Source organism: Desmodus rotundus, chromosome 9, assembly GCF_022682495.2.
Source record: "Desmodus rotundus isolate HL8 chromosome 9, HLdesRot8A.1, whole genome shotgun sequence".
Lineage (NCBI taxonomy): Eukaryota > Metazoa > Chordata > Mammalia > Chiroptera > Phyllostomidae > Desmodus > Desmodus rotundus.
This window is the reverse complement of record NC_071395.1, coordinates 29,124,931-29,149,890: the sequence shown is the minus strand read 5'-3', so window position 1 is coordinate 29,149,890 and position 24,960 is coordinate 29,124,931. Positions and strand designations below refer to the sequence as shown.

The following is a 24,960-nucleotide window of genomic DNA, read 5'->3' as shown; positions in this document are numbered from 1 at the left end:
TCTCTTGCTGACCTTCGTTTCCCCTCCCTTGCCATCACCCTGGCTGCGCCCCTCCCACTCCACCTCCAGGCCAGTGAATTTTTACAGTCCAGCCGGTTAGACAGTAGTTTGGCTTCACAGATACAAAGAGGTACAGCTTTTATATCCTGGTTATTAGATATCGAAAGCTTAACATTTCCCTTCCATATGTCCCCTCTCTACCTTCCTCCTCCAGGACTACTCAGCCATGGGGCCTACCTCAATTTTTGAGTAAACTTTTGACTATGGAGTGTTGGCTGGGATAAAAGGTAGGTAGACCTCTTAAAGTAATTCACATAGGATCAAATAATTCACCTATTGATAGACCAAAAGCAAAAAAATTCACATTAGGAAGTGTGTGTTTTTTTCTGTTTTGGTTTTGTTTTGTTTCTAAATTATCTGAAAACACAACAAATTGTGTGCTGGGAAAAACCCATCCTGCAGCAAATGGCCTTCGGTGCTAAAGAGCTTTGGAAGTGCTCACACACGTGATGCTGGCAGAAGAACTAAAGGAGCCCAGCGTGGAGTCTGAGAAGGACTTCGATAAGAATTCTGGTGCTGAAGAATGTCTTCGAGTCAAAACATAAAGGTTATTAGCTATTACTGATTGCATTTTTCTTTCCCACCGTATTTTTAATTGTAGAAAATCTCGGGCTTTAATTGACTTTTACTTTGTGATTGGGTCCAGAAAGAGCTAATTTAGTGGATCATAGCAGGGAGGTGTCACTCATGGGGCCCAGGGCGTGTGGATTAATTATTAAACACCCCCAGGCTTGCCCAGGAAGCTATTCACAGGTGATGACAAGCAGTACACAAATACCCTTCATTTTTGAGCTTACCGGCACCAAAGGGGACTCTGAATTCTTCCTAGGATTGCGTGCTGTTCAAACATCAGAAAGCCAGAGATGTATAAATGGGTAGATGCCAAGGATCTTAAGCACTTAACACAGCATAGTCATTCCAAGATTGCAATTTGGCTCCTCCAGGAGCAAACATTTTTTTATCTTGGCAAAAGCCACAGCTGAACAAAGCTGTTAGGGGACTTGTAGGAACATAAAGAGGAGTCTTGAGGGAGACAGAGCCGATCGTTCGAGGTTGTACTTGGCAATCTGGATCATCCATTCAGGGCAGCATTTGGGACCCCTGGGGCTTTAGGGTCCATAAAAGGCATCTGTGGACATACATCAAGTCCACATGATACTGTGATCCCCTAGAAGGGTCCAACTATTTGGGAAGAAATGGCACAAGGTGCTAGTTGCTTTCCTGGCCTCATGTGTGTCCCTAACATTCACAGTGTCACAGGGCACACCACTTCTGTGGCTCCAGCTAAGCCCAGTGGCCTGCAGGCAGAAGTGCTGTCTGTGAAACCTGGGAACGTTCCCCAGAGCAGTAGGAAAAAATAGATGGAGGCCCCCCTGGGACTGGCAGAACCCACTTGCCATCACTGTCAACCACTGTGCCCAAGAGACAGGTCAGAGAAGGCACTGAGGTCAACAAAGCACACGCTAACTTGAGTTCCAGACATCAGCTGATTTACTTCCTAAACCTGCTTCTCCAATAACCACAGCCCAGGCGCACGAAGGACCATGCAAGGCAGGAGGAGGAGTTGCACCAAGGGAAAAGGGAAAGACAAGCAGATGCAAACAAGGAAGGACACGATGGTGCAGAAGACAGATGTTCCAGAGCCCAGACACAGAGAGTGGCATCCCTGGAGATGCCTGGCGGGGGTGCCCTAAGTTTCCCATCACTCTACAGTTTAATATTTTAAATTCAATGTCGATAAAAGTGTAGACTTCTGTTTTACCTTTCCTTTTATTAAGCTAACACAGAGTCTCTGTGCTGTATGGGTCTCTCTTGGGAAACGGGGAAGCACCACTAATGGAACGCCAGTGTCTCAGAAGCTGGATTGCATAAAACACGGTTTGTGTCTAGTGTCTGAGGATTTCTCCTAGTGCCAGGAGGAATTCTGTGACATTTCCCCATGCCAGGCCACTGTGGTGAAGCCTGGTGGGGAACAAAAGCAAAATCTTACAATCTCTCTTCTTCCCCTGACACCACCAGCATGGGACTTTATTTTGATTAAAGCAAGAGGTGCGTTGAGCCTGACATCCCCCAAATCAACCGCGACTCAGGCAATAATACGTCAGGGAACGTGGCTCTTCTGATGATGGTCTCACAAGGCTCCTTATGAAAAGGTCTTAAACTACATAAAAATATGAATGTCTACTCCTCTGCAAACATTTCCTGTTCTAAGCATCAAAGGATGACTTCCCTGGCTGTTTGCAGTGTGACATTGGTTTTGGTAGGGTTTTATATGACTCTTTTCATTTTTTTTTGGTAGTTTACCCAGGAGGGGACTTTGAAAATGTTGCCAGCTATTATCATTTGTTGCCTGTGTCCGATAGTAAATGGTCTGTTTAGGAAAAGGTCTTTAATAAAGTTGGATACAGGTTGGCTTAGAAGAAAAAAATCATTTCCTATATGAAGAAAATTAAAGCGTTCTTCTCTACTGCCTCACAGAAGTTTTTATAGATTTACTTGTCACATTCGTCTTTAGTTTACTTGGCATTGATTTTTGTGAAAAGTGTGAGGCAGAAATCTAATTTAATATTTTTCACCTCTGCTTTAGCCATTCTTTACGCAGTTGTCTGCAGGTTTCTGTAGGTACTGGAGTGAGTTCTATTCTGATTATTCATCCATTTGTCTAGCCAGCTCCACGCTATCCTAATACTACACATTTAGGAGGTTGTGATGTCTCAGAGGGCAAATCCCACCCCTTCCCTAACACCACCTTATTTTTCTTCTTCAGGAGTGTTTTGGCTATTCTTAGCATTTCTTCCATTAGACTTTTAGAATCAAGTCACCAAATCCAGTATTAAACAAATAAACACAAGAAACCCACTGGAAATTTAGCTAGATTTGCATTAAGTTTATAGATCAAACTGGGAGTCACGCTTTCTCTGCAGTCTACCAGTCCACAGGCAGGGCACATCTCTCCACCTGAGGTAGAGGTGGGCAGAGGGAGAAGAAATGCTCTTTACATGGAAGCATTTCTCAGTTGAGCAGTTGTCCAATGAAATGAATGTCATTCAGCTTGGCAATGCAAAACACCAACTTCGAACACATTAAAAATTAGTCATTAAAAAAAAGTTCTATAAAGGTTTCTGGGTTTTCCAAGCAATATCCTGGACTGAATTTTGTCTTATTCTTTCCATCCTGGCTTTTCCACTGTCCTTTGACCTCTATCAGGTCACTGACCTTGCCCACATTTCTTCGGCCCATCCCAAGCTCACAGTCACATGGCCCTTGTTCAATACAAATCTACTGAGTCCCAAAGGTAACCATGATAATCAGTCTACTGATCTGTTCATTTTAGTTTTTCAAGACTGCTACACGAAGCCACACGAGAGTGGAACGACAGCACCAAAGCAAATACAGAGAATGAGACTTGCAGATGTCGGACCTTTGTAAAAACAGGAGGAAAGTAGGCAGAAGTGGTTCCATCAGGTCTGCAGAGATACGAGGTTGGACTGTGAACCTGAAAAAGCAGAGACACATACATCAAATTCTAAACACATAAATTGCTGAAAAGATGGACTGAAGAAGGCTCTCGTTATTAAGATCGCCCCTCATGAACGCAACGAGTGAATGAAAGTCTCTCCATCTATCACTTTGCGGATCTCCTCTTACAGGCACTGTCTGCTTCCTCCCTGCACATCTGTTACTGTTGTCTGCTCAAAAGGATGTTCGAGGGAAGTCCCCTGGGTCCTCAGGGATCCATGAACTGTTAAATGCTATTACCAAATGGATTTCTGTGTGTGGGACTTCCACAGGGGTCTCTTTAAAGACTCTCACAGACACTGTATTTTTTTTTTAATATAGTCAGGATTCATTGAATAAAAAGCACAAGTTACTGGCAGTGGAGGATAAATTATCAAACATCTACCTATCTTAATTTTAACTTGCATCCTTTTTTAACATAGATAGGGATTATAGCAAATGAAGAAAAAGGAATATATATATATTTTTCTTGATATGCAGAAAACAAAGGTGCTAAGGATTTCAGAAGAGTGAATGGAAAATATTTCTTTGAGTACAATCATGTATTTTCAAACACTCTGGGTTTATTCACTTCTCTATACGTGGTTACTAGTTTTTTAACCTAAGATGGTGGTGATCTGACATTATATGTCCAAATATGCCAGAGGGCATCACTGAGAGAGTTGGCAGAGTGGTAGCAAGGCTAGCATGGCAATGGGCCTTGTTCATCACCCTTGGAAGATTTTCATGGGCTTATTATTCAGGAGGCCTGGATAACAAAGAATGTATGAACACATATAATATTTAGTCTGTGCCGGGCACTGTTCTAAGAGTTATATGGAAATTAACTCACTGATTCCTCATGACAGTCTTGAGATGGATGGCATTATTATCTTCATTTTATAAGTGAAAAAAATAGACATAGAAAACTTATATTACTTGTTCAAGGTCCCTTAGTAAGTGGTTGAACGGGGATTCGAACCCAGGCAGTATGAATCCAGGGCATTAACCTTTATGCCACCTTGCCTACAATAACGCAATGGAGTTTCTCTTGAGTGCTTCATCCTCCCAACTATACAAGTAGGATATATGACCTTCCATTCAGTGTTCCTGTGAAATTTAAATCATTTTACAGGATTTAAAATCTAACCACATATTGAGATGCACACGTGTCTTCCTGCTTTCAGACTTCTGTATTAAACCGCAATAGAAGTTTCACCTTCTCTATTAACCGTAATAGAAGATAAACCTCGGTCTATCACGTCTGAGTATTTGATGTGTAGACTTCATGTTTCCCATGCAGTTTGTAGACTGTTTGGGAACAGAGCTGGTGATGATGTATTTTCTTCTGTTGTGACATGTCTAACACAGTGCTAAGCATTGATTAAATACTTATCAATACTTAAATATGAAACATCAAAAAAATTCACTGATTTAATCAGAAATATTTCTATAAATTCCACTATCATCATTTAGGGGCTTAAAGGAAATGCCTACAATATATGCCACGTCCAAGTAACTTACATGGGTTGGTTCTTTGCAAGTTTATGAACTCAGATCATACATGTCACAGAGGATACGTCACTCACGCCTAATTACTAAAACACGTCTGAGCGCTCGTAGATAGGGAGAGGGGAGTGCCCACAAAACACACTTAACATGCTTACGAGTAAGGCATGAGTTTACAGTTCAGGAGTGCTGGGGGGAAGCCTTTTGTGGGTGCTGTTTTTAAAGAAACTCATCATAGCACAAAGGCAAAGTAACACACATTTTATTCCGAGATATTTAGATTGTAATATTATTACTTTAAAAAAATTAATGTAGTTGGTGTTTGCAAAGTAAACTTACTACACTTCCTTTCCAGTAGTTTAGTACCATTGTTCTTTCTTGGATAAAGCAGTCTTAAAATGAAATAAAAGCAAGATAAAATGAATGGCGAAGTCAAGGATTTGAATTTTTTTTCTTATTATCTGTTTAGTGCTTAGAGCAGGGGTGCCAAACTCATTTTCACTGGGGGCCACATCAGCCTTGCGGTGGCCTTCAAAGGGCCAAAATAATTTTAGGACTGTATACATGTAACCACTCCTTAACTGTTAAGGAGTTGAAATTACATTCGGCCCTTTGAAGGCCACCACGAGGCTGATGTGGCCCCTGGTGAAAATGAGCTTGACGCCCCTAGCTCAGAGAATGAGAACACTCCTGTTGGTATGTAGACTTCTCTTGCCTTCTCACTTGTTTAAATGATAATAAGTTTGGCTACAGATAGAAGAGAACCCACAAGTGGGGGAAAAATCAAAGTCGTAGATCAGATAGGTAGCATTTACCAGGTCACTGGCGGTTAGGGAGGTTCCCAATGGAAATGAAGATGTTGCGGGATTGGTGGTGTGGCTTTGAGTTTTTAGTGGATCAAAAGGAAGAACTTTACCTACTACCATTTTCTTTTCTCCCGGTTGTATTTGTACTTAGGAACTATTTCAAGGTTATGGAATAGTAATATCAAAGCGACATACTTTAACCAGAAGCCCGCTAATGGTGCCGCCCCTGCGGGCCCTGGTCACACACACTCACCTGCTGCACAGGGACAGACAGAGGCTGGATCACAGCGGTGGTCACGCCTGTCTTCGGAGAGGACGATCCTATTGTCAGGGACACAGAAGTCGTTTTCTTCTGAGCTCTGGAAAACGGGGAGGCAAGTGTCCAGTCAGAATCTTTTTTCAAAGCAGGAAGTATTCTTTAAAACATTTCCACAGAATAGCCCAGCTTCTTATTGTGTACTTAATCGGCTTCAACTCTGAAGTGCTTCAGAAATGGGAACAGTTACAATAGCTGTGGCCAGTATATGCACGGAATGAATGGCAGAGATATTAGCAAAAGAAACACATGGATAAAAGAACAGTAGCTACAACACAGCCATTATTGGCGAGGCTGAAGTACTGAACTTGAAGATCATGAGACAAAAAAAAAAAAAATATTTAGAAAAAGTCTAATCGTTAGCAGTAAGAAGATATTTGAAATCTATAGGACTCAGGGTCTATATTTAATTCAATGTTTTGGTGGTCTGTTTTCAGTCTAGCAGTTGTTTTTGTTCTGCTTCTATATTTTGTTAAGTTGAGAGTGTTTTGAAATTTTTGTCTTTCTTAGTGCATAAAAGTTAGTGAGGTGTAGACAAAGGTTAAGAAGAATTGGTTTCTAGACCCCATTTTGTTAACTCGTTGGCTGTGGAATCCCAATCAAGTCAGGTAACTTCACTAAACTTGAGATCCTTGTCTGAAGTGAGAGGTGGCAGAGTACCTATGTGATCCCATTAAAGTCTCTTCGGCATTAATACTTGGTAGCAATTTGACGTTGGATGCATACAATTGTTATGTATATACACTAGCGGGTCAAAAGAATTTGTTAACACAGTCTCAATATTCATAGACTTTTCTACAAAATTCGGACAGATTTTATTTGATTTTTTGAAAAACAATTAAGATATTAACATTTTACTAATAATCCATGTGTCTTTGTAGAAAGAACTAAATTTTGAAATTTTTGTGACAAGATCAAAGTAGAGTCTTTATCCAAATGGAAACACATTGCAGGCCCAATGAGACATTTTCCAGTTTCTGTAACTACATCGATTCTCATTTATTTTTAGTAGTGGTTTAATACATTTTCTCTCAATATGACTTTTCATAAATTTATAACTGTTGTCTTTGAAACTATTATATATGGTTAGATTTTGGCATATTGATGATGAAATGAAGGTTTCAAAGCTCAAATTCATAACTTAAAAATTATGCTCCAAGTTGAAGTATTTGATCTGATTGATATCAGTTGACCTTTAGTTGACCTTTTCCTTGAAAGCACAACACGGTGGCTTCGTACCCCCAACCCTGCCGCCAGTCTTTGCTGTGTAACTGATGAAGTCGTAGGCACTTACTGTGGCATAGCTCCAGGTTTTGATAGGAAAGCTAAACTTTCACTGTCAGAATCTGTTGAACTGGCACCTGGGAGAGTTAAAAATAATAAAATTAAGATGTAAATAGTACCTATAATTGCTTCAAAGAACGATGTTCTTTATTTTTAAACAATGACAGTCTGTTTTGAAATAGAGAACGGTTCAGACCATTTTTACTTGGACTGTATCTTCAGAAAATCATTTGAAAAAAAGAACTACTATGAAAAGCTTTCTTCAAAGCAACAATGTTTTTAATGCCAGATTTATTATTAGTCTCATTTTTATCATTTTGGCCATCACAACCATTACTTTTAAATGGCTTATAAACTGTGAAATAAATTTCAGTATGTCTGTGGGCAAAACATTCACGGTTTTAAACTTTAACCATTTCCCAGGAGATTTAATGGTGTAGATTATTAATGTCTTCATCACTCATTAATTAGGAAATGCTTTCTGACTCTTGGATAAAAGGGTCCATTCTTGAATAAAAGGGTCTCTGATTTTGGATCATGCTTTCCCACATTCACTTGCCTCATTACTGTTTTTGAATTAAGGGTCAGATTTTTAGTCAAAATGCATACTGTACTTACATATTAACGCTCATACATTTTGCCACAAGAGATTTGAGGTGACATTTAAAATAACTGTGATGGCTAAAGTATATTCTTGATATTTCCTTTATGCAACTTGAGTTATTCAAATGATCTATTTAAAAAATATTTTAATGTAAAATAATGCATGCTTTTGGAAAAGTAACCAAATAACCTAGAATTGTGTGATATCGTAGTAAAGACCAGTTGGTACCTTCCCTAATGCCATGCTTCATATATTAGCAGCCTGGTGTGTGTTTTTCAGATAAATGTAATGTATCAACATACATACATTTATATACGTAGTTACAAAAATGGAATCACACTACATGTATTCGTTGCAATTAGTTATTTTTGCCTACCACTACATTTACAATAGATACATTTACTGAATTCTCTTGGATGGCTGCCTAGTGTTCCTTCCCATGACTATAGTACATTTTTCCAGCCTTTTATTGATGTGGAAACCATCATGCTTAGGTAATTCTGCTGGAATGTTTGCTGTCCCTTCCCATTTATTTCTGTAACTACCGCCGAGGCGAGGCTTTCTTCACCTACTTCCTGGACCACCACGATAGAAGCTTATCTGGTCTTCCCATTTCTCGCTCTTCCAAATTTGTCTTTGCCCTATGTCACCTTAATGCTCCTATCTTCTGGAACCTCCCGAACGTCCACCTCACATAACCCCAATCCAGGGAGTTGGACATACTCTCTGGTGTCTATTCACAAGGTAACGGGAACACAGCAGTGAAGAAAACAAACACATGCACGGCCTTGGCAGAGATTACGTTCTTTTGAGAACACACATGATAGATAAGGTAAGTAGATACACTATGGTGGCAAGTGAAATGAAAAACCGTAAAGCCGGGTAGGGGCGTTGGGTGCAATGGAAAGCAGTGGATACAGTACTGAGTCGGGTGGAGAAGGCGGCTCCACCGAGACGGGGACTCTAACAAATGAAGATCCAAACCTGGTAAGGGCTTTCCCTTCCCTCTCTTTTCCCATGACTGTACCTTTAGTTACATTACTCATCCTTGTAGGAAACTCCTAGCCAGCCTTTTCCTGATATTCTGTCTTTTAAGATCAGCCCAGTCATTTTTCTGAGCTCTGTCTTCTCTGAACTCCTAGTGTCCTTGTTTACATTACTCACACCACTTAAAATGTTGCATCTGCTAGAAAATTATAAGTTCTTTGAGAACTGAAGTGGTGTTAGGAAGGGAACTACCAATTTCTGAATACTTAGACTATTTGCCTGCAGCCTGCTAGGCACCTCATGGCATTTAATTGTTATAATAACGAAGCTCACTAAGAGGTTAGTTATATCCAGTTACAGATGAGAAAATTGAGGAACCAAGAGGTTAGGTCATTTGCATACGGTGAAGTAACTAGGAAGCAGTGGCAATGAGATTTGCACTTGGGTTTTTTGAGTTCATGGTCCCTGACTTGCCCCCTCCCACATGAGCTCCGAGTGCCGTGCACGTCTATATTCCTCCAAGGGCTTAGCTTCATGCCTTGTTCGTGGCAGGCCTTTAACTTCTGGTGGAATGAATGAGTGGAACTAAGGAATCGCAAAGCTTGCTTGAGGACAGGGAGTCGACTGTGCAACTAGAGAAGAGCAGTATCTTGGTGGGGTGGGGCCAGGGGGAGGCAATGCTGGGAGGCAAGTCTAGAAACAAAGGGTGAAATACCAGCGCTGAAGTGTTTGGAATTTACATCTAGGCACTGAGAAGGGTGAGTGGGAAAATTAACTAAGGGTGAGTGGGAAAATTAACTACGCCGGGTGAACTGAGGGAGTAACGGGGAAAGCAGAGCAAAACAAACAGCAAACCATCTAAAACAGGTGATAGAGAAGGAGAAAGTTTGATCAAGATGAGGAGGGGAGGGCTGAGCAGGGGGAAAACCAGTAGAGTCGGTTTTCATAAAGTCACCATAACCTGAGGGAGAGCAGTTTACTGGAACCGTGGCAGTGTTAAGCAGAGGGCTGGCAAAATCTTCCAGGAACTACCAGACACTCTCAAAGTGGTCTGAAATTAGGAAGAAAAGAGCTATTTTTCATATCATTCCCAACATTTAAATCATTTCTAAATAAATCCCCTATGATTACCTCTCTTTAGAAAGACATTCTTTTTTAATTCTTTTTTGCTACCTTTTTTCCAGCTGACTCTCAAAGAAAAGGATCAAAAAAAGCTGGTGTCCCCTGAGAAGACATTTGCTAGTTTTTGCACACCTGTCCAACCCTTGTGAAATCTCAATGTCACCTTCCGTCTCAGGTGTCAGAGCAGCTCCTGCAGACGGTAGCAGATCCGATCTCCCCATCTGTGCCAGCAAGCTCCCTCCCTTCCCCTCAGGACAACCCTCTCCTCTCCCGCCCCCTCCCTTTCGTCATCTGCTCTGCACCTGCCTTCAGGAAACACCACTCCTGTCTCAGGTTAACATTCTTCTCTGTATTTACCGAACCATCACTTTCATTGCTTTATGTAGGTGCCAGTCTAAAGGAGACACACGTTCCAGTCCTTGCAATTACTCCCCACCTGTGTGTCGGCTGTGTACCTGCTTCAATGCTGACCGTTTCTGCGCTGCCTCCCACACAGAGCCAGGGGATCACGGGCTGATCTTTGCTCTACTCTCGGGGTAAAGTGCAGGTGGAAGTGACACAAAAAGTGCAGGTGGAAGTGCCACAAAAAGATGAGTCTCCTGCCTGGACTGTGAAAGTGGCCCCTTTCCGTTCTTAAAACTCACCCAATTTCACTCCCTTGTAGGCAAAACCCATAAGATGCACAATAGCAAACAGTAAAGAAAAATCATTTGGAATATCACCGTTTATGTACTTTGGAGTACATACCCTTAAAGTTTATGCCTGTGTACATAAAAAATAATAAAATATATTTTGAAAGGATGACGATACTGTCGCGCTGTCCAATTATTGTTTTCCTTGAATTTAATATATGTCAATAAATAAATATGTACTTTTATAGTTTTCTAGTGGTTGCTTCAACCTCATTTGTGTGGATTTATCATAATTTTATTATTCCACTATTAATGGATATGTGTATTATTTCCATTTTTTAACATCTCTCCAGAAAGGCGTGTAAAGTAGCAATATATCAAAATGCCCATTTCCCCATACTCATGAAATCACTGTTTTTAATTATTTTTATTTTTGCCAATCTGGTATCTTCCATGATTTTTAAAAAACAAATTAGATATAAATCATGCAGCTTCGACTTCAGGAAATAGAACATCTTCATAAAAGCAGGTGTCAACCATTAAAAATTATACATGTATGTGTATATTTTTTTAAACCCTGAGAATCTCATCATGGAATTCATCCTTTTGCACTTGTTTTGGCCTTCAAAATTTAAGGACTAAGTACACCCTGCCACCATTCCTCACCTTTCTCCCTCCCTTCTTTCGCACTTGCTATAATTACCAGCCTTGCAACAATCATTCAAAACATTGAAAAAACGTGAGTGTAAATTCCGTTGCCACTGCTTTCTAGTTATATGACCTCATGCAAATTACTTAACCTCTTAGATCCTCAATTTTTTAAACAAAAATAGGTTAAATTAAAAAAAGGTACAATAGAGTATACAGAATAAAATATACACATATAAAACACAGGATAGTGGAATTACATGTATTTTTATATTTTCTTTTCAATGTATGTTTTAGATTTTAAAAATCAAAATGTCCTTTTTTTGTAATAATAATGATAGCTCACACCATGTGCCAGGCACAGCTCTAGGCAATTAACTCAGTCGGTCCTTATAACAATCTAATTTTCTCCATGCAGAGACGGAGAAACTGAATTCAGAGACAGTAAATGACTGTTCAAGTTCACGGTGCTGGAACTAGACCAGGCAGAAAATATTGTAAGAATGGCCAAAACTGGGCTTAGACTCCTTCAGCTTCTCTTAACACATTTTCAAGAGCCAGCAGAAGAAACCGCATGTTTAGAGAGGCTTTTTCTTGCTGGGATCAACAGGAGCAGCCACTTACGTAACATCTTAGCATACATCAAAATGTCACTTAACAAGGGAACACATTTTATTGGATTATTTGAGGAACTGAGAACCTATAAATATCAAACAGAATCTGCCAACATGCATCAAACTTGAGTATTCCTGCCCCACCCCTACCTTTTTAATGTCACTCTGTCCTCTTCCCCATAGGACCCAACTCCTTACCCACAAGGTCCAGTTTAATCCACCTTCCTTCAGCCCACACTCAGAACCACCATCCCGTCCTCTTTGGAGCTCCTAAAGCTGTAATGATTGGTGTAATCCACTTTGCGGTCAGGAGGGGTGGCAGTGGTCGAAACTTGAGATGTATTTATTTCATACGTTTACATTTACCTTTCCTATTTACATCCTGAAATTCCTGAGACTATCTCGGTACCATCTAGTCCTGGAGAGTACCTCCCTCGCCACCTAGCACTCAGGTGGGCCAGACTCTGCTTCCTGTCTCCTTTTCAAAGACTTTGCTCTCTTTTATTCTCCCTCCATTCTGCAAGGCCTATGTTTTTTTCTCTTGGATTATTTTCACTAGCATATAAACCCTATTAATTATGGCATGACAACAAACAAGAAAACACACAAACATACACACAAACTGCCAAAAACCATCTTTATTTTCAAACACTTGTACGTCTGGGTATTTATCAAAAGGAAAGAAAAACACTAACTTGAAAAGACATCTGCCTGGCACGTTCATCACAGCCTTATTTACCACAGCGAAGCCATGGGAGCAACCTAAGTGTCTTGGATGGATGGAAGGGGAAGCAAATGTAAGACACACACACACACACACACACACACACAGAGAATATTACTCAGCCCCCCAAAAGGAAAGAAATCCTCAAATTTGCAACCAAATGGGTGAACTTCGAGGGCATTACACTAAGTGAAATAAGTCAGAGAAAGCCAAACACCATACGATGTCACTCATATGTGGAATCTTAAAATAAAAATACGAAGCACAAACCTAAAATCAGAGATACAGAGAACGCGTTGGTGGTCGCCAGAGGTAGAGGGTTGGGGAGGGGGTGAGATGGCTAAAGCGGGTCGAGGGGAGCAAACTTCCAGCTGTAAGTCCTGGGCATGTCACGTGCAGCATGGGCACCACAGGACAGAACACCGTATTGTATGTCTGGGAGTTGCTAATAGAGTAGATCTTATAGATTCTCCTCCCGAGAAGAAACAATTCTAACTATGTATGGTGATGGATGTTAACTAGATTCCTGTGATCACTCTGCAATATATACACTGAACAAATCATTATATTGTTCACCTGAAACTATTGTTGTCTGTCAATTATACCTCAATTCAAAAATCTTTTTTGACCCCACACTGTTTTGCAAACACAGGCCCATATCTCTGCTGGTGTTTGAACAAGACGTACCCAACAATATTATTTATTGGTTGCTTCTCCTTCCACATTTTGCTGACTTTCCTTGCTTCATTGCATTTGATCGTTGGTCCTTTTCAGGTTGCGCAAATCCCTCTTGTTAAACATCCTCAGCTGCTATACCCAGCAGTTCCCTCCTGTCCTCATCTGACTGGACCCTCAGCAGCAGTGGACAGAGCTGGCATCACCTTGCCTCCTAAAACACTCCCTCATGCCTCCCCCCAAAACACACACTCTGCCTGGCTTCTTGCCCACCCCAGGGGCTCTCCTAACTCTCCTTCACTGGCATGTCCCCCTCTTAGAACTTTCACAGGGAGGAAGGATTGTCCAGGCTCAGACCTGGTTCCCTTTCTCTCCCTCACTACCCACTTTCTCCCTGATAGGCCTGTCCAGTAACACGTCCAGTCCCACAGCTTTAGCCACCATCGACATGCTGCCACTCCCAAATGCTTTACTCCCCCTGAGCACTCGACTATATTCCAATGTCCAATCACTGACGTGATGTATCCTCTCGGCTACCTAAATAGGGGTTTCAAACTCAGCATGTTCAAAACACAACACTTACCTCCCACTGTCCCCTGACCCTGTTCCTCCCAGTCTTCCCCATTTCAGAGATGGGCAACACTGTCCACACCGATGGTAAAGCTGAAATCCATGGAGACACCTGATTCCTTTCCTCCCCCACCCCCTCATTAAATCCACCAGATGGCTTTTGGAGTCCACCTGACTCTGCTTCACCTCCATGTCCACCACCTCCTCCCGCAGTACGGTCATTTCTCCTCTACCACAGCGACAGGCTTCTAGTGGTCTCACGTCATACACTAAAGCAACAGTTTGATACAGGGTGGGGCCAAAGTAGGTTTACAGTAGTTCATGTGGCAAATAATATTGAATAATAAATGCAAAAATAAACTGTGTTTTAGATACTCAAAACTGTAAACCTACTTTGGCCCCACCCTGTATAAATCAGCTAATGTGACTTTTCAGTTTAAACCCTCCATGATTTGCGATCTTATTTAGACAGATGGCACACTGCTAACAGTGACCACAAGGCCTCATGTCCCCACGAACTGGCCGCTGCCCAACCCTCCAAGCCGCCTCTTCTCTCTTATGCTTCTGCTACCTGGGACTTCCTTCTGCTCTTTGAACACACCTGGTCTTCCCTTCCCAGGGCCTTGGGGTTGTGCCTTCTGTGTAAAACACTCTTTTCCCAGTCTTCCTATTGGTTTCTTCTCAGGGTTCTGGTCTTAGATCAAGTGTCACCTTGTCAGAGAGGCCTTCCTGATCGCCCTCACCCACCAGCCACCTTTATTTTCTTCCCAGCACTTGCTGGTGTTGGAATTATTTGTGAGTTTACTCTCCCTCCTCTTCTGGACAGTCAGTGAAGTAAGAACGCGGGCCTACCTTCTTCGCTGATGGGTTCCCACTGTCTACATCGCTCTGGCCTTACAGTAGTTCCTGCGTAAACACTTAATGCAATCTAACTAGTGCTCAGTATGTGCCCTGAAAAGGGCTTTGCTCAGATCCTAAACCCTGTTCCTAGACTGAGGTGGTCACAGACAGACTACAGCTGTCTCGGTAATGAGTCCATCTACCTTTCACTCTGTAGTGGTTGAGAACGCAGATTCGCAAGTCAGACCGCCTGGGTTTGAATTCTTGAATCCCACATGTGCGCCCGTGCACACACGTGTGTTGAGTGTGATTTTGGGCTCCACTCTGTAAGCTTCAGTGTCCTCAATCATATAATGGGGGCGATTTTTGTAAAGGTTAAAGAAGATCATCCATGTAAAGATGAATTGCTTGGTCCTAGTTAAAACTAAATAAACATCAGCCACTATTCTTAAGTTATAATTTCTTTTGTACCATTTTGAAACTTGATGCATAAGAAAGTGAAATTCAGATAGTTTCCAACTAGTGGGTTGTTAAACTTCTAGGGAAGGCTTTGCTTGAATTTTTACATTTTACAGAAAACTTCCTACTCTCCCAAAGACCCTCCCTGACTGCATGCTGAAACATTAATAACATGTTCTAGGAAACAATTCAATCAAGACATGACTTAGTCTTCTTAGTGCTGGATAAGTAAAATATAAAAATTTATTACTTCTAGTCATAATAGCCTAAGAATTTATCTAAAGTTCTGTTCTCACGGATAAAAATATACTGAAATCTCTCAGGTTTAAAAAAAATTTTATTATCCATATTTCCCAAGGCTAGTTTTTTATATTAGGCATAGGAGACCAAATCTTAATGGTTCTTTATCCTAACTCTGTCCAGCTTCCTTACCCTCCTCTTCACATGCAGTCTGTCTGAAGTCACAGAGGCCCAATGGTGGTGGGCTGGCTAAGTAAGTAGCATTATTATGTGGAAAACTGTGTACTGGGAAAAAAAAAATCCACTTTGTTGAAGTCCAGAGCATGAAATGGCAGATAGAACTGGAAGTGTATTTTCCCGTATTGAGGACTATTGGTTCAGAAGCTTTGCATGAAGAAGCAAACTTAAATAAAATTAAAGACCATGTTGTGAATGTTTTGGGTCTACCGGAGTGAGACACTGAAACTGGTTTCAGAGCTAGAGACATTTTTCCTTTTTCATATGAAAAGTGAGGATATCTTATATATATTGCAGTTAATTTTTAAGTTCATTTGTGACCATATAACTCTTTATATATTTCTGTCATATCACTTATTACAATATCACCCATCACTGTACATTCTGTTTTTTTTTAATGTGCCCCTCTCTGCTGTTAGATATCAGGACCTGCGTCTTAACCATATTTGTGCCTGCACTGTCTCGCACACAGTGGGGCCTTAAAAAATGCTGGCTGAATTGAGTAGATAGGCTAGACTTTAATGTGAATTCATGTAACATCTGTATTATAAAAGCAATACACACTAAAATTCACCACATTTCTAGCACTGCTGGGGCAAATGAAGCACTTAATTCTAAGGTGCTCTATCTGAACTTGGATTTGGGAGACAACTCTGCTCATCATTAAGAAGCAGGTCTTCAACAGAAGTTTAAGTTCCCTTCATCATATTCTAAAATACTTCAAGAAGTTTGCTACACAGCCTGCTCGTGACTTATACTGCTGACTGATTAAATGTTAAACATCTTTGTCGTTCTTTTTCTATTACTTTAGCACTTTGATGTGTGTATGACAGTGGGTAAGAATATGGGCCCTGGAGAGACTAGTTGGGTTGAAATCCCTGTGTAACTTTGAATGAGTCCCTTTGACCTCTCTGGGTCTCAGTTTACTCACTTGTAAAAAGGGAATGCTAGTAATACCTCATAGGCTAACAGTGAAGTTTAAAGGGAGTTTGAAGTTGCATGTGTATATTACGTGTACATTTATAAGTCCCATGTAAATATTAGTTACTGCCATAAACAGAATGTTTGCTTTTCTTAACAGCACTTGGTCCCTTGAGGAGCTCCCAGATGTTTGCTCTCAAAGATAATGCAGAGGAACCTTTTATGAGAAGTAAAGGTACACACTCTTAGTGAGTGGTAACAGTTTCTTCTATAAATTGTCAGCTCTTGAAGGAGCTATAAACGATGGCTCACATCCTGCTTTTTTCTACTTTAAACATGGAAGAAATCTGGTGGTACTAAACAGTTAAAAGTAGTAGAAAGATGAAGAATAAGGTAGTGGAGACCTCAGGAATTTAAATTTTCTTTATATACATGGTCTGGCACAAATAATGCCCCTTTTAGTACAAAGTCATAAGAATGTCATTCTGTAACATGATTATTATACTCAAGCGCACCATATGACATTCTAGCTGACATGTTCAAATTAAAACTATAAATCAGTACACCCATATCATTACTCTATCAACCACACTCATGCAGGCGTTACTTCTGCAGGACCCTGTGTTTGATTATTTTTGAAAAGCACCCAACTAACAGGATGCACATTGATATACGGATTTAGGGAATAATGTAAGACTGTGGTGCATAAAACACTTTCAACTTAAGCTACTGGTATTGGTCAAAGCCCTGACTGGGTAGCTCAGTTGGTTAGAGTGTTGTCCCGATATGCCAAGGTGGTGGGTTCGATCCCCCATCAGGGCACATACACAAATCAACCAATGAATGCATAAATAAGTGGAACAAGAAATCGATGTTTCTCTCTTTCTCTCCCTCTCTCTCTAAAAATCAATTAAAAAATTATTGGCATGATCAAAATGCCATAATAATTTAAAACTAAATACTTTGACACCAAGTTTCTAAATTCCCTACAGGCTGAATCTTGTCAGATATACTTAAAAAATATTTACTTATTCTCATGAAAATTTCAACTTTGGTTGATAGATACAGTACTTCACTATGCTTACATTCTTTTTTCACTAGAGAAACCAAAAGAAAATTGGGTGCTTTATATTTTAAATAAATTGAGGTGAATGTAGCTGAAATGTTGCACATTAAAAGGAACAAATACGGACATTAGACAGGGTTGATGCATTCCTAAGTGTCAGAACCCTTCGACCTATTTATAAAGTTTTCAGGAGAAAGGAGTTTTGGATCACAGCACCATTAGGCTGTTTGCACTGGAAAAGCATTTTCACAATGCAGCCCTGCTGGAGCTGAAGCTGTTGGACCATTCACGCTGCTTTGCCGCACGCCTCTCCTCACCTTCAATGAACACCTCTGCAGATGTTGTGTCTGAGCCGCTGGGGTTCGTAGCCAGGCAGGTATAGCGACCTGTGTCGTCCTCAAAGGCCTCTGCTATGACCAGGGTGTGGCGGTCCCCACCCTCACAGCGGATCTGAATGTCAGGAGTGTTGTGCAGCTTCTTCCCCTCACAGAACCATCTGCCGGCCAAATGGAGGTCAAAGGGCAGGAGAGAAAGAGAGGAAATGGTGATGCTTACAATAATAAAGCAGAAGAGAAAGGCTGGATGCTATGTAATCAGATGCTTGTTTGATCAGAAAAGATCTGTGTCAATATTACTGATGGAAACTCTACAATTTAGACCATGAAATTAACGACTCGACAATTCCCACAGGTTTTGTTTGTAAAGCGCCTTGTACATTTTGTCAACATTGAAATAAGTGACATCATTAAACTTGGAAAGACCATTCCAGTTACAAACGAAAAGGAACAGAATTTCAAAGTGCCTTATAAAATGTTTTATAATGAATGACTCTTACATTTATTACAGTTTTATCTATAATTTCTTATCTAAAGAAAAATATGAAAGTAATATAAACGTTATGCTCAAAATATCTAATGTATCAAGGGAAACTAATCATCGAGTTAAAAAAATCATAGGCAGCAATATTTTTGTTGCCCCTAAGACTTCTGATCAGCTGAGCAATAACAGATTTAATGCCTTCCACATTTCTGATATTTATAAAACTTTCTAGCAGACCGCTTGGCTTCTACAACTGGAGAACTGGAGCGGCTGTAATTCATTCTTGCTGGTCAGCACTTTTCCTTTCCCAAACAACCAGGACCGCGGTTGGTGTGGGAGGCTGTGAGCTGCCAGACTCTTCTAGCACAGGTTCTCTCTCACACTCTTCCCTGTATTCCCCTAGCACCTCAAACTCTCCACAGGAGTTTTACAAAAACTACAAAGCTGTCCAACCTCCTCCCCCCAACATGTGATTTATTTTTAAAGAAATATGTAGGAATGTGTCACAACTAAAAGGATCGAAGTCTCTGGGACTGGATTGTCCACTTAGCTCTTCATCAGCACTTGGATATTTTCTCTGAGTCTAATCTTCTAGAAAATTCTTTGGACTTGGTACCCTTTTGTGAAAATATGGCACACAAGACTATTTCTGTATTTAGATAGCATAGTATAGGTCTTTGTCTGTATTTAATCTGAAAATAATGTTAACAAAACAAATCTGTTTGCTAATACTCAGTATTAACTCCAAAAACTGTATTTAAAAATAAATATGGGATACTCACAAAAGAACAGATAAGACTTGTGGAATTAAAATACATTAAAAAAAATACCAGCCAACTGAGCATCCTATGTAATGCAATGCATATTACTTTTTTTTAAAAATCCTTACCCGAGGACATTTTTTCATTGTTTGTTTAGAGAGAGAGGAAGGGAGAGAGAGGAACATTGATTGGTTGCCTCCTGTATGTACCTGGACCAGGGGTCAAACCCACAACCTAGGTATGTGCCCTGAGTAGGAATTGAAGCCTCAACCTATCGGTTAAGAGAGGATGCTCCAACCAACTGAGCCAGCCGCACCAGCCAGGGACTACATCTCTTTGAGGCAATTGGGAAGAGCAGTATTTATTTCTGGGGTGGTTTGTGGTCCCTTTGTTTTCATCAAGTCCTGGAGAGCACTCCAGACTAGAACCATCTTTCAGTTCCTTCTTTCCTGTTCTCTTTCCACAGTCATAGTCCAGATCCACACCCATGAGAACTATGGCTTACATTTTAATTGCTCTGAAGTCTTTTAGTTGATCTCTTCATCTATAGGAAGTTATGGATCCTTCCTATATCCCAAATCAGATTAAAGTTCTTCACACTCTTCCCTAGATACATCATTCCCTAAACTTCAGATCTGAATTGAGGCATTTCATGTAACTTGGCCCCGATTTTATTTTCAATCATTTTCCTATACTAATCCTCTGTTTCTGTCAAATATTTGCATGGATTTATTGTTCCTGACATAGCCCTCTGCAACCCTGACTTGCCTGCTTTCCCCTCCTTGAAATTCTCTCCTTACGCTCTTCATTAATCCCATCCAAGAGCTACTCCTCCTTAACAGAGATGGGAAAGACTCCTTCAACAGATTAAGCTCAACCAAACGCATGCCCACTGGGCTCCTCCTGTGTGGAAGGCATTGCATTACCTACTACAGGTGGTAGAAAGAAGGATGCCTGGTAAACTCTGGAACTGGTTGAGAAGTTTGTCTATCTGTACTGTCAATTAGGATTTTTTTATTTTCCATAAAAAACATATAAGCCAACTATTAGAGGGAAAACAAGGCATGAAAAAATGCAACACAGGTTTAACAGAAAGATTAGTTGCTTTGGTTCAATGTGCTTCAGAGGGAAACCTCTGCTAACTCCCCGAGGGAATGTCATACCTTGACCTCTAACTCGTAGCTCAGCAAACTGACAGCCTGCAGGCCCGCGGCCTGTTTTTGTATGGCCCACAAGCTAAGAAATGGTCCTTATACTCTTAAATGTTTGAGAAAACTTAGCAAAAATAGTTTGTGACATAGACAATTATGTAAAGTTCAAATGCCATGATCTGTACCTTTTTTTGGTACACAAATGTGCTCTTTCATTTACATATCATCTACGGCTGCTTTTGTGTTACAATGACAATGCTGAGCAGTTGCAAAGGACGGTATGGCCCACAAATCCTGAAATATTTACTGTCTGCACTTCAATAGAAAAAGTTGGCCAACTCCTGCTCTAACTTCTTGCTCCTCAAAGTGTGATCCTTGGACTAGCAGCGTCGCCGTCATTGGGGAGTTGGTTGGAAAGGCAGAATCTTGACCCTCATCCCAAATCTACCGAATCAGTTCAGGTCCCCTTGGTAATTCACGGGCACGTGGAAGTGAAGATGCTCAGGTCTATTATGTTCGGATCACACTAACTTGCTCCACAGAGTCCTGCCTTTTCTGTAGGTTATGCACTTCTTTAACATAGCAAACATGTTTTATGTGTTTTGTATCTCTGCCCCCTTGCATATAAGTGCAAGAAAAATAGTGTTCTGTTTCTTTTTCCCTTCTCTGTACTAAAAAAAACCTTTGCATTATTCATTTGATAATTGATGATATATCACCTTAGGATATCTTCTGTGTTGTTGCCTTATTTCACTATTTGAGTCTATTGCATTTATGCCTTATTTTCCCAGCTAAAAAATTGACCCCATTGCAGAAAAAGGCATTTTTAAAACTTTTTTCAGTGATCCATGGTGCACTGCATGTAGCTGATGCTTTCTTTACAAATACTGTCTGCTACTCATTACTTTAGAATATGCTTTCCGTGCATAAACCAATGGTGAAGGGTCTGTGACCTACTAGATTTGGAAGATACTGCATGGTATATATTAGTCCTTGACATTTGCAATTCACATTTTCTTATTAAAGGCCCTTAGAAGTCATGCAGGAAAAAAATTTGTCTAACATTGTCTAATCTAGCGTTTAACTTGACTATGACATTTTTTTTCTTATTTAGCATCTACTAACATCCCATGTGCAGCTGCAGCATGCTTTTCTAGCATATTGATCCCACAGAACTTGTACATTTTAAAAAATAAATTAAGATCAATTATAATCTGAACAATGATGATTAGTATAAGGCTAAATAAAATAATCAGTAAGCACAGTAAAATAATTGAAATACGTTTTAATACTGACAGAAAGATTGAGGCAACAATGCATTTTCTGCAACAGTGTAACAAATCTATTTAGTCTCCTGAAATGGTTCATTATGTCTTCAACACTTGCATATGGTAAAATGGTTGGCGCTGACCAACTTCTAGGCTGACCTATTTTTTGCTTTTAAACCTCATGCTTTTTGTTCTCCAACTCTGTGAATAAAATTTAAAAAGCATCTCAGATTCTAACCCATGGAAGAAATAGTGCACTGAAAGACTAAATTTGTCCAAATCAGGTGGTAAGGACATTAACTAACATGAGTCATTGTACTGCACTGACACTCCCAGGGAAAAGTCAGATTCTTCCTGATTTAATTACCTGTCAAGTGATCAGTGCTATGTTGTTACACTGTGGTAAGATACGGTGGAACTTAGGAGGAGAAAAAAGCTACAAGTATTTAGATGGTAGACTCCCTGTAGTGACAAAAAGGGCAGGATACTTCCTGGACAATATTTAGATAAATGTATATTTAATTTATGATTAGAACCATTTGCACAATGGAGCTCATAACAGCTTGGCAAAGAGGCCCCTCCCAGGAATGGCTCGTTCTGAGCTACAGTAAATGTTCTCCTTCAGCACTCCTTCCACTTGACAACTAACCCATCCAGAACTACGTCACCACCACCTCCACACCCAGGGCTATTATTCCCTTCTCTTAATCACCCCCAAGCCGGGTAGCATCCAGAGACAGCCCCTATGCCCCAGAGCCCACTGAAATTATTCAGACTATCCAATCCCTAACCTGTCTGCTGCTTCATGCATTCCTTCCCATGGAAACCACAAGGCAGGCCCTTGCCCAGGTTTGTTTGCTCCCTCTGCCTCCTGGCCACCTCTGAGGCTTCCCTGTACCCCCCCACCCCCCACACACACACCTGCACCCTCACAAAATTTTGGAACAATGATAGTTCCCAAGGACATGTATAAATTCAAAGTAAGGGAAAGAGAATTACAGTAATACTTACTGAATGATTATTATATGCTATGTACTTTGAAAATATGGCTTTATTTTATTTCTCATCAACTCTTTAAAGTAGTTTATTACATTTTCAGATATAGGCAACTTTCATTTATATACAGAAATGAAAAAGAGGAAGATGGACAATTCAATCCATATAATCTTCAAAATTTCACTTTCCTTAATACGTGTTGTTTCACCTTTCATTAAACTTTTTACTGTGAAGATTAACAAGTATTAACAAAGTTTACTAATTCTTCCTTCTTAAACTCTGGTAGGGCTACCAGCAGATGGGTAAGTGCTACACAATGAGGAGCTGAGAAGGAAACCTTAAAAAATTAGTGTCCACTCAGAATTGTTGAGAGTGTTGGACTGGGTGTCAGACTTCAAGGCCCTAAACAGGCTATGAAAATAATCTTACATTAATTGGGAAATAAAATGGAAAAGGGTTAGGAGATGTAGTCATCTTCACTCATTTAATCAATCAAACATTTATGTATTCATCAAGGGGCTTATTGCACTTCAATTCCAATCCAAGGCACTGACTGGGGGTACAGATGTCAGCTAGATTGGATTTCCTATTTCATGAGACCACTGGCAGGGTAGATAGAGATGAAAACTCGGTTATAGACACGGAGGAATGCTGAGTACACTTCATCTGATGAATGGAGGTTCTTCCATTCCATGCAAGCATGTACTGCCTAAAAAATCTTTAAAAGTTGGTTATTGCTTCATACTTATAGTTTGCTTTGGATAAAATACGTAGGTTGAAACCAACTGATTAGACAGAGAATAATGTAGATGGACTTCATGAGTCTTATATTTTTGCTTTCAATTCACAGAGGATTCTAACACAGAGGAAAAAAAGGATTGCAGAATTTAAAGCTCTATAAGATGGCACATTTCTTTTTATTATTTTGTGCTAGGATATTAAAATCAACATTGATATATAAATATAAGGCATATGTATATAAAAGAGATACACACACACACACACACACACACACACACATATATATATATATATATATATATATATTTATTTTATATACCTAAGCCTAAAAATGAGACGGTGCCAAAAATTCAAGGATCCTACTATGGCACCAGCAGGATGTAGTAGGGTTGAAATTCAAGGTGTTTTATGTAGAAAAATTCAATGTGGGGCAGGGCAAAAGTAGGCTTACAGTTGCTTGTATGAAAAATAATAATACATAATAATACGAGAATAAACTTTGTGCTTTGCACACTCACCGCGGCAAACCCGCCTTTGCCCCACCCTGTAGTTAACTGCGCACACTCCACCATTCAAGGTGTAACCTCTGACTTCGCCGGAGGTGAGTGGCTGTGCCCACGCCTTGGTTAGATCAGAAGAGGTCAGGAGGACAACCAGAATCGGGGGGATCCCAGCTGCTTCTAAGCAAGCGGCTGGCTTTGAAAGTCACCAATGGCTTCCATTCTTGGTGTTAGAAAATTTTCCTCCCTGATGTGGCCTTCCTTTTTTCTCCTCTTCCGACCCTGGCAACTGGCAGTGGGCCTCGAACTGTGTCCGGGAGTTGGGATGTACACCTGGGAGTGCTCGAACACTCTGGTGCTCTGAGAGAGGGCGATGCCATTGACTTCCATGAGAATAAACTCAACCACTTAAATGAGAGGAACTAACAAATCCACTAGCAAAGTATAACATATACTATCCAATGTACTATGCTCCCAGTTGATGTTCTAAAAAATCAAATATGGCATCACTTGGCTTACAAGTTGACTACTAAATATCTATTCCGATTCCACCACTCAAAAGGAAAGAGGATTTTATGACTGACCGTTTCTCTTGGGATCTTTATTTTTTGGAACCACAACTATGTATCCCAGATATTTTCTGTGTCCTGCATTCTAAACACGTGGCTTTTAAAATGAACAAATCTCACTAGTAAAAGTTACAAAGCTTCATCAGTGAATCTTAGCGGATAGTCTCCAACTCTGCTAAGGAAATGGTAAATCTTAGAAGTCATTCAATAGAAACAATAAGGTGCTTTAAAATAAAAAGCTTTAAAAACAATTTTTATTTTTTCTTCCAAGCCAGCTTCCTTATGCTCAGAGGGAAACACAGTTAAGTTGAAAGATGCCTATTTTTGCTCCACAACTCCGCTG

The 24,960-nt window shown here is 40.3% G+C and overlaps 1 protein-coding gene across 4 annotated transcripts in view; it reads right to left on the bottom strand.

The window, feature by feature from the left end:
* Positions 1-24,960, bottom strand: part of PALLD (palladin, cytoskeletal associated protein) — a 344,806-nt gene that overhangs the window by 180,958 nt on the left and 138,888 nt on the right. For 3 of the 4 annotated variants that reach the window (XM_045202765.2, XM_045202767.2, XM_045202768.2), the window contains 4 exons: positions 18,130-18,308; positions 7,484-7,550; positions 6,127-6,232; positions 3,482-3,556 (listed from right to left, as the gene is read on the bottom strand). In XM_045202765.2, coding sequence (XP_045058700.2) covers positions 3,482-3,556; positions 6,127-6,232; positions 7,484-7,550; positions 18,130-18,308 — 427 coding nt within the window. The remainder of the gene's footprint in view (positions 1-3,481; positions 3,557-6,126; positions 6,233-7,483; positions 7,551-18,129; positions 18,309-24,960) is intronic. The other variant, XM_071219166.1, reaches the window with a different exon arrangement.